The 11,273-nt window shown below is 38.9% G+C and overlaps 1 protein-coding gene across 1 annotated transcript in view; it reads right to left on the bottom strand.

Moving 5' to 3' along the window:
• Positions 1-811: 811 nt before the first annotated feature.
• The window catches only part of LOC141434223 (uncharacterized), a 29,951-nt gene continuing 19,489 nt past the window's right edge, over positions 812-11,273 (bottom strand). The window contains exon 8 of the mRNA XM_074096594.1: positions 812-5,247. Coding sequence (XP_073952695.1) covers positions 4,741-5,247 — 507 coding nt within the window. The 3' untranslated portion in view covers positions 812-4,740. The remainder of the gene's footprint in view (positions 5,248-11,273) is intronic.

Below are 11,273 nucleotides of genomic sequence, written 5' to 3'. Positions count from 1 at the left end.
TGGCAATCAAAAGGACGCAGTTTGGACCCTGTTTAAAACTGAAGGCTAAGTTTTTGGGGCCTTACAAGGTGGTCGCAGTGAAGGGCAATGACCGATACGACGTTGAAAAGATAGATGGTTCTTCAGAGGGACCAGGAAAGACTGCCTCTTCAGCTGATAACATGAAGCCCTGGCCCAGTGATTAGAGCAAGTACATCATATTCACGAGGTTGGTATGACATTTGCGCTTATGGTTGCCATGATGATGAGCTGTCACTGACTTGTTTGTTTATGTTTTTTTTTTGTTTTCTCTTATGTTTTTTTTTATTGTTCATAAACATTGTATGATAACGATAGTTACTTGATGGTGATGTGGTAAATATCTTTTACTTTTAAAGTGGTAGAAATTGTTTTTTTTGTTTGTTTACTATGACTGTGTCATACATAAGATGTTTTCTTTTATATAGACTATTATGTCCCAGGTGACTAACACCACATTAAGTATAAGGTCATGTCGATAGTAGTTTATTTTTCCTTGTAGTAGAGTTCATTGACCTCACACATGTGGTTATGATTAAGGTGTACCTGTACCTAGGTTAAGATGTTTTGTGTTGTATGTAAGACGTTTTGTTTAGAGGATGCCTGGGGACAGTCATGTGTGTAGGATGGCCGAATGTGGGAATGAGGGTGGATTTGCGGATGAATGATTTGATGGACAAGAGCGGACGGAATGACCGATGATTATTGTGGAGTGAATGGGACAAGCGAGTGAGTTGAAGAGTGCGAGTTACGATCGGGTGAGCCTACGTGCTAGTTGTGTTTTCTGTTATTTGTATCTTTAACGTATTCCATTTAGTTTTTTTAATAAACTTTTTTACTTCTCGGTTTAAAAGTTTGTTTTCCTTCGCACGATCCCACATACATAGGTTATTTCTATCCCGATATTCCCACGGGATCCTTGTGCAATCCCAGAACCTTAACAGCTAAGTCTAGTCACGGATGTTCGTCATAGAACATTAGTGAAGTGAAGACAGAGTCATAACCTCTGAAAATTCCCATGGGTATTTAGTTAAGTCCCGATATTTCAATTCCATTGCCAGATCTAACAGTTACAAATTTATATCATTATTTTCCGCAAAATAATGATATAAATTTGTTTCGTTACAACTCGCTCCCATCTAGATAATAGAACGAAATAAGACCATGCTTCATCCCATTCCCACATCTCATAAGACAAAAATACCTAACTAAATAAATGTTAGTACAAGCGGGGTACCTATACCGAAATGCCCTTTCACCTAACATATTCCTATGACACAATCCGCCGCACGACGAACGACTCGATAACATAAGTTAGGTGTCGCTACTATGCTGAGGGTTTTTAGGTTTTAATACCTATCTCAAAAAGAAGAGATGAACCCTAATTGAATCATTTCTTTGTTCACCTGTCCTGGCCCTTTTACGGGTGCGCCTTATTTCGCATAACATTAATTGTAATAATATGAATTCGCCTAACATTGAACTGGTATAATAATAAAAAGGCATAACATTTCTTTAGCACGATAATGAATTTGTATAATTGAAATATGCGTAACTATAACTTTAATTGTCATAAAATGAATTCGCGTAATTTTACTAAGTGAGTATATTAGGTGGGTCAGGACAAAACTGACTCGGTTGGGTTTGGTTTCGCCTTAGCCTTCCATAAGGTATCTTTCATAACAGCCCGATAATAAATATTTTCTCATAGTAGTTTACCGTTTTGTAATGAAAGATGCGAATTTATAATTATGTATTTTTATATTAATGCGGTTTAATTGTACTCTTTGTGATAGCTTTCGATCATAATTAGGGTTTTCCTTATTTGGTCTTAAAGAAATTTCGCTTAACTAAACCCATTTGCAAAAAAACAGGCACCCAAAACCTTATTTTTTGACAAAATGAGTATTTTCCTAAAAATCAAAATAAAACAGTTTAAGATCGACTTAATTACAAAACAGAAGTGTTTTTGCCTCGGTAAATAATTTAATTTTATTTTGTTGCATCAAATCCCTTTTCCAACTAAGTCTAAAGTGAAACTAAATCAAAAGTGCCCGTTTTTTGCAAAGGAGTGTATATTATTACATTTACTCCCTGTTTAACCATTCTTTGATTAAATTTATCTGGCGGATAAATGTGATGCTGTCTCTGTTTGTTTTGTTCGAATAGACGGGAGACGGCATAACATTTATCCATCAAACAAAACTAATCAATAGGTGGTGAAACAGCCCCTTAATATTATGTGACCCACCAGTGAACCCTTCTCAGGAACGCGTCGAGGTTAAAAATAAGTTAAACTTAATATCGCGCAAAACACAAATTAAGAACTGATTCTGAAACAAATATACTTTGAAACCACCTAGTATAAATAGCGACACCTAGTAAATTAAATCTCACAAAAATCGATGTAAGAATTTCTTTACTAAACACCGATTCCAGGCTAATTTATAACAGAATTTATTCATTTATTGTTCGCGTTTGCAAAACTGCATAGAAAATAAGATACTTCCGTTAGGAAACCAACTGTACTAACTGCATTAGGGATGTAATCTGTCCAGTTTAAATTTTTAAGAAAAACCAATGATTGACAGCCCCATATGAGGTTAAAAATGGAACCTCAACGACACCTTAAAGATATACGGTGTTACATTAAATTTACCAATCCGCCTACAAACCAAACTCGAGTTTTTTTCAATATCACGTATACTATACTATAACTGTAAAATTTACAAGTGTATCTGACCTATTATTAGCTACAAACATTGCGGCGGTTTAGCACAGTGACAATGACCACTTGTTAAAATGACCGCTTATTAAAATGACCAATCCTTGAAATTACCACTTTTTGACTGAGCTTTGATATAAAGTGGCTTTTTCTGTTACATTTAGACCCTTTCACTTATTTAGAAACATCACCAGACACTTATCCAATAAATTTATGTTTCAGAATTTTGTACGACGAGTGAAGCTAGGAGGAGTGTAAGGTACAATTCCGACCACAACGCGAGAGCCGAGCGAGCGAAGAAAGCGCGCCGCGGTAGCGGTCGGCGAAGCGCCAGACCCAAATAAGTTATTAAATTACTCTATCGTACAAAGATCAAATCCTTTTCTCTGACGCTTACTGTACCATCAAAAATGTAAATGGTCATTTCAAGAATTGTCCTTTTTAATTGTGGCGCTAAAGTGCCGAAAGGGTGTACGATGCAGTATATGTTTAACACAGAATAATTTATAATTCGCGAGTTAAGAGTCCACCCGTCATCCGGGCCGAGTAATACGCATAGTAAACCTTTGAACTTTCCTGAACCAATGCTGTACCAATGCTGAAAATCGCAAGCCAAACGGTCTTGGCTTTGAAACAGATATTTGACTTATACAACTTAATGTATGGTTAAAAAGACAAGTTTTAACTTAAGGTAGTGTAGGTTACTTTTACCAGTACTGAGGTTAGAAAGCGTCGTGCGGCGGTGTTATTTGCTTGTTAATAATAAAATGCTCCTCTGTCCCTTGAGCTAGAGTTTCCTCCAATAGCGTTGCCGCCATTCATCGGTCTTATAAAAGGTCGAATAACATCAATAAAACGTACATGGAAACTAGATGCGATTCTTAGAGAGCGTCACGCCAAAAAACTAAATTTTAGACCAGACATCGAAATTTGACGGGCAAATTTTAATAACAGTTAAGGAGTTCCTATATCTATAAACTCAAGTGTCGATGCTTTTCCCAGATAAAAAGTATAAAAATAAAACTAAACTTCAACTTTTAACTTGGTGGAACTCACTCATCAGGCCATTATTGGCCTCCAACAACGCCATTTTTTTTTTCTACAATGCTCCAGTGACGTCATTCGATACTTTGCAAGAACGCTAAATAGTAGCACCGCCATCTAAGGAAACCCAGGCTTTATACACTTGGTCCTGTATTTACATTTTAGAATTAAAATTCAATTTTAACTAGATATTTACAATGCGATGTGGACGCAGTTTCGACACGTTTAAGTAATTGAAATAGACAAGTTTAAAGTTAGTGTCGTATAGGTCGGATGAACCATCTGATTCGGTGGATGACACTAAAACTATACTAATTTAAGTAGGCATATGCGATGGGACAATGTCAACTTCTGCATTTGTCGTATCGCTTTTTATAACATGGCTATCGCTCGAAAATACGCGGTGTTGCCACCTGGAAACATCTTTGTAAGTTGAAGAATAAACAAATAAAAAAAAGATATAAATAAATGTTGAAAACTCTACATTTTCTGTTCAATTTGATAGTATTGGTAAGATGAACGTTACAGTCACCAGCACCAATATCTGACACAACAAGCGTGCATACATATCTGATACAACTTTATTTCTAGGGCTGGAAGGACATGTCACATATTTTTGCACGCTCTGCTGTGGCAAATATTAATGCTGGTGATTGTACCAGCCCATCATATTTTTCTCTCGTTATTTTTATCGGCAACTCACATTCCTAACGAAGTATCTTGGTTTGACAAAGAGTTCCAGATAAAAATACTATCACCTTTTTTCGCTTCATAATTTGAATTTGAATATCACAATGGAACTTTTTGCTTAACCCTTACCAGTACTATCACATTACCCATCAAACGTAGATATTCAACTTGACTCTTTAAAGAGATATAACCAGTCTCTCCACGCCCCACGTAAAAAAGGTATATACAAAAATAAAAACAGTAAACGAAGCAACGTCCACGTATTACCACTCGCTGGCAACCGGTTCCCTCGCATGATGTATCTTCACATGTTTATTATGGTTCGACTTGTTGCTGGACATTTTACCACAGATATTGCAGGAAAACGGGCGAGCACCGCTGTGAACTTTCATATGTTCGGACAAATAATAACTCCTATGGAACGACTTACCGCACTCGGGGACTTTACACACATATTTCTTAGCCATTTCGTGTTCACGAACATGACGCTGGCAGTTGTATTTCCTTACGAACTGGCAGCCACAGTAATTACAAGTATACGGTCGTACGGATTTGTGGGCGTTCATGTGTGATATGTATTCCGTTTGTCGGATGAAGGCTCCCTTGCATAAGTTACATTTGTAGGGCTTTGCGGAGCGCGACATGTGGGTCCAGCGGTGCAGTTTGAGGTTCCATTTGGTGGTGAAGGCTTTGTTGCAGATGATGCAGAGGTAGGGACGCTTGCCGCTGTGCGTGTGGAGGTGGGCGCGGAGGTTTGTCCGGAGGTACACCTGGAATGAAAGCATGCTTTAAGGAAACTTTGTAAGCTACCAAAGACGTCGCCAAGGGAGGACAGGGAGGAGCAAACCCAATTTAAGAGATTAATTTGAAAGAAAGAAAATATAATTTTCATCACACTTGCTCGTAAACAGTGTCGTAACATGCAGGCTTACTTAGATGCAACCCTCTAAATAAAACCCAAGGCCCTTGCCTTCCACATTGCAGTGCTGGAGTCTGAAGTTCGTAGTTGGCAATAGAGAGCACTGTTGATCACTCTCACATAAGGTCCCTTAGTCGCCTTTTGGCTTTATGGCTACTTAATATGTGGAGTGGAGCGGAATTAGCGGTGCAGAGAAACTGTTCTGGATGGCTCAAGACACAGAGCTAACGGTTAACCTGCAGTAGGCCACCTGCTGCAGGAATGGGGCCATGATTGGTTATTTGGATCTTTTTTGTATTTTTTATTAACTCCAAATTTGTTACTTTTACGGGTATCCCGTGAAACATATCGAAAATACAAACTGAGACATGGATGCACAGAAAAAAACCAGAAAAAGAGACCAGCGCTGGGAATCGAACCCAGGTCCTCAGCAATCCGTGCTGCGTGCTATAACCCCTACACCACCGCTGGACAGAATTTAGACACGAATTTTCCTATGCATACATATCTCAGGATACCCGTAAAAGTAACAATTTGGAGTTGAAATAAAAAATACAAAAAGACTCCAATAACCAATCATGATTTGATTGCTTAGTAGCGACATCTCTTGTCTGGGTGAGCGGTTGGTTCCGATAGAATGTGACGTCTCTCGATGAGAGCGAAACATAGATGTCGCTAGTGCTGCTGCATAAGTAGCGTAGTAGAAATAAGCAACCTGAGATATGTATGCATAGGAAAAATTCGTGTCTAAATTCCTGTCCAGCGGTGGTGTAGGGGTTATAGCACGCAGCACGGATTGCTGAGGACCTGGTTCGATTCCCAGCGCTGGTCTCTTTTTCTGGTTTTTCTGTGCATCCATGTCTCAGTTTGTATTTTCGATATGCAGGAATGGGGGTCTGTCTTATTCTGAATCCGGGCTGAATGTACTGATAAGCTGGTGGTAAGATAAGCTGGACACAGAGGGTGACTAATGAAGAGGTCCTACTACGTGTCACCGAGAAACGATGTCTTTGGAATATCATCCGTCAAATAAAAGTGGCGTATCTGGAGCATGTGTTGCGACATGATAGATACTGTCTTCTGCAGCTCATTATGATGGGCAAACTCGCTGGCAAGAGACACTTAGGCCGACGAAAGAAGTCGTGGCTGAGGAATCTTCGGGAGTGGACCGGCATCGAGAGTGCTGCCCATCTATTTCGCCTCGCTAGAGTCAGGGAGAAATATTCAAAACTGACTGCCAACCTTCGCTAGTCAGACAGGCATCTTAAGAAGAAGAGTGTAGTGTAGGCTGTATACCGCTGGCAGGTGGTAAAACTGACCACCTGGCAGGCTAGATTGACTTTATCATGTATAATGGTAGTATTTTATATTGTATGTTTCTAGAATTTGACTTTAAAACGATTGACAGCGGTATACACAGATTGCCTCCCGACAGCCTGAGCGGCTGGAACTATCTATGTAAATCTATATTAATAATTTCGTACCGGTCTACGGTAGACTCGAACGAAATGCACATCAAATTGAAGAGCGTAAAAAATTAGTAAATCCGAGTCGACAACTTGTAGGCGGAAAATTCGGATTATCGAGTATTTTCAGTATAAACTTGAATAAATTACTAAGTATATAATGGCGTTGCGAAGTAAACATGTCAAAGTCATCACATCAAAGTGGCGTTAGTGTCACGTCACCACGTGTCACAGGTGTCACAGGTTTGCATTTCGTTCTCCATTGTGACCTCTTAAGGGCCCCACACACGGTACGATTCGTCGATTTTCATCAGATCGATCGTACAGACGAATCGTACCGTATAAGGGGCCCTTTAGGTCTAATTTCTTTGATTATAAGACAGAGACATCATAGTTATATGGTGCGTGTGAAGTTCCCAATCCGCACTGGGCCCGCGTGGGAACTATGGCCCAAGCCCTCTTGTTCTGAGAGGAGGCCTGTGCCCAGCAGTGGGACGTATATAGGCTGGGATGATGATCATAGTTATATGGGCAAATAAGATTTAGGAGAAATATCTACTGGTGAAATACCGATACGTAGGTTAGCCGTTAAAGTGTTTGTGATAATAATTAAGGCTGGGAACACTGATGTATTAAACTGTAGATCCACAGTCGCGCGTCCGAATATGTCCGAGCCAAATGAGCGCCACTTTGGTAAATGTGGCCTTCTTTTTTCTCAGTACGTTGTTGTCAGTGCAAGCGTAACGATGCCCACGTGCGTCTTTAAAAAGTGCAACAATCACTCGCGAAAACGGAACAAATCTGATGGAATATCATACTTTCAGCGAGTATTTGTTGTTTTTTCTATTAAATTCTAATAATCAGAGAGAAATATTGATTTAAATTAATTTTAAAGCCATTTCTAAATTGCTAATTAAAAGATAAACGTTGCCAGAATTCCACAACATTGACAAATGCCTTGTCTTTGTCACACGCACAGGAAAGCATATCAGTAAAACGAAACAGATAAACAACAGAACATGGAACAAAAGTGTAGTGGAGTTGCCCGTCACTCTATTTTATTTACCGAGTCGCCTAGCAACGGGTAGCTATGTCGTTTGAATATTTACCTTGAAGTTTGCGATTTTAATTATGTTTTATAAAGCTTCCATAATATAATGTACTGACTGTCTGACTGTGTGGTTTATTCGTTTTTGTGCAAAATTAATAAAGCAATTTATGAACCACAAACCTCAATGAAGCCAACTTTGATAAAGCGCTCGCCAAATCTACACCGTATTAATCACTATGTTTACCTATTGTTTTTTACACTAAAAAAAATCATACTAAGTATTTTAAACTGTTTACAAGGTTTATAATACAGTTTACAATTTATTCACACTAGTCGAGCTTCTTATTATTTAATTACACAACATACGAAGTCCGCCGAATTTCCCGCGAATGAACTGTGCTGACAGACAGCCTGCAATTTTTTTTGAGCTGCGCGCGGCGTGCGCTGGCAATGGTTTTAGAAGCAAACAGCCAGAACCAAGGAGGATGAGAATTCAAATTGTTTTTTATTCGAAATACTTGCACAAGTGCTTACATTTCGGCGATATTTTAGAAGCTTTTCTGTAGCTTGCCCTGTTTGCTTATTTATTTATTTATTGTTTGTTTGGGTCAAATCTTGGAAGCTAAATTTGACCCACTTCCAGTGGTCCGATCGACTTGAAATTTGGCATACTTATGTAAATTTGGTGACAATACAATAATCTGGTAGTGACAACTTGGTGGTTCTGTCAGAATCGTCTCTGCAGGAGGGAACTCCTCAATAGTTAATAGTACCGACTTGAAATTTGGTACAGATATGTAGTTTAGACGACAATTCAAGTACAGTTAACAAAAGTACATTCGGCAAAAAAGCTTGTATTAAAAATTAAATTTTTAACAAAAACTTATTACAAGCATTATATTTATTTGCAGTGTAATGTAACTATGTTTGCTCGGGTGGAATCTTTCAACTCAAATTTGAAGTGGATATCTTCAACCGATTGAGCTGAAATTTTGCACGCATGTATAAGTATCCGATGACAATGCAATATTATTATAACATGGAGTTGATCTGATGATAAAGCTAGCGGGTGACCATAGGAACTCTGTGATAAACGACACGACCACATCGAGTTTGGACTCGTTTGTCGTCTTGACGAGTACTTCGGTAACCAGAGGCATAAAGTAGGTCTCTAGGTGCAGCGTTTTGGGCTGTGCGTTGATATATCAACAGTCAGTTAGTCAGTTTATTATTTTAATTTTATATATATAGACAGTGCCGGATTAGCCATAAGCAAATTAAGCGATTGCCTTAGGGCATCACGTCTTGGGGCACCATAAACAGCAACATAATTTTTTTGTTAGCACATGGAAAGGCTGTTTGAAAATCCGCTCGCTCGTGCCTCCCCATAATCTCTATCGTATTTCATAAATATATATTTCGTCGTAATAAATACTTATTTAAAATATCGATAAGGGGGGGCATAGGCGTGCATTGCTTAAGGCATCAAATAGTCTTAATCCGGCTATATATAGATTATCTCGAAAACGGTAAACATTTGGACTAAAGAAAATTAGCCAAAAGTTACCTTTAATTTTTTTTAATTTAATTGACAAAAACTTTTTATTACGAAAGTCCTCTCCGAAAGTCCGAATGCATTCTTTGTTCTACAACCTGAATTCGTCCGTCTTAAGAAACGTCAAACTCATCCAAGCAATCTTGCAACGTCGCCTTCAATGTAGCAAGTGAAATTAATCCCTCTGCCTTTTCTGATAAGGCTTACATTCATATTCGAGCATGCGTATGTGAAATTGTGGAGTTAGCTGTCAAGTGTCAAGCGTTGTGGAGTTCTGCCGCTAGCGAAATTCAACTGTAATAGAGTAAAGACTAGGTTCAAATTTCGTCACGTATTCTTTCTATTTGTTTGTGGGTGGGATCAGTGTTTCTACGCACACGTAAATATTTTTATTAATTGTGGAATATGGCCGCTAGCGAAATTCAACTGTAACTTAGTAAAGACTAGGTTCAAATTTCGTCACGTATTCTTTTAATTATTTGTGTGGTTATGATTTTATTTGTTACACAACAAATAAATAGTTCGGACATTCTTTGATGGGGATTTTGTTTGGCAATGTGTATCTACAGTTTAATACATCAGTGGCTGGGAATATAAGTCAGATTATCGATAAGTACGCAGTCTTTACTGGCAATAAAAATTTCAAACATATTATTATGAGTCTACATTTTACCCGAGCGAAGCCGGGTTTTCATCTAGTGTATTTATAAGTTCTACCAAGTTCTACAATAAATCTAAATAATTGAAGAATAACCTTGTTTATTTGATATGAGTTTAAAGTCACGCGCGTAGATCCCTACCTAAGCTCTTACCAAGTTACAGTCCCCACAAGTGGTGGAGTTAGGCGCGGTCGGTGTACTTTTTATGTTTTAGCTATCGCTTCAGAGGACGACGGAGTACCGCAGCGATAACAGCGATCTATGAAGGATTTTCGCTGAAAGATGAGCTTCGATGTGAACAGAGCGCATGAAATATAAAGCAATTTGGTAAATGTATCGATTTTTGAAGAAGCAACTGCGAGTTATTTTTCTTCTCCTCTATCCCAGTGTTAAATAGAATTTGCGGGAAGATAAAGTTGATGAAAGTTGAGTTGAGTTGAGTTGTTGAGTGTAGTGACCTGTTTGCAGACGGGGCACGGCACATTCTGCTTGTTGTGGCGGCTGCGCTCATTGAGATAGTACTCGTTGTGCGTGCGTCGCACGTGGCGCGTGAGCGAGGCCGCGTGCACGAACTTGTCGCTGCAGTAGGGGCAGGCTTTGGGCTTGTCGTCGTGGGTCTCGCGGTGCCAGTGCAGCTTGGCGCGCGAGTGGAACACGGCGCCGCACTGGCACACGAAGTCGCGGACCTTCGCCTTTTTGTGGAAGTGGTGCCGGTCTCTGCAATAGGCAAATATTTGTTTTTTCTCAAAATGTCCGTAAAAGTTGACATTATTCTTTACATATCAGAAGTGAAGTGCATAGTTTATGGTCAGCGAAAAATTAAAAAGTTAAAAAATTGCAGGCGCGCTAGCTCGACAATAAATAATTAAGCGCGCCTGCAATCAGTCACATTTTTTTTAAGTTAAAATGGCCATGGAATTATTGGCACAAGTCGTATACAGCCAAGTCTAATGGCCGGTATCAGATTTTCAGATATTTTGTTGGAACTCCGGGACTTTTTCTATTGTGCCTGAAATAGCTTGTGGTGTTTTCGGTGGAAAAAAATACACCTGCAGTTTATTTTTAATGAAAAAAGGCGGGAAAGCATAAGAAAAATATGGAATTAAAATTATTTTATAATATATTTTGAGGAAAAAGTTTATTCTA

This window comes from Choristoneura fumiferana, chromosome 13 (assembly GCF_025370935.1).
Source record: "Choristoneura fumiferana chromosome 13, NRCan_CFum_1, whole genome shotgun sequence".
Lineage (NCBI taxonomy): Eukaryota > Metazoa > Arthropoda > Insecta > Lepidoptera > Tortricidae > Choristoneura > Choristoneura fumiferana.
The sequence above is the reverse complement of the archived record's forward strand: the minus strand, read 5'-3'. Positions and strand labels throughout refer to the sequence as shown.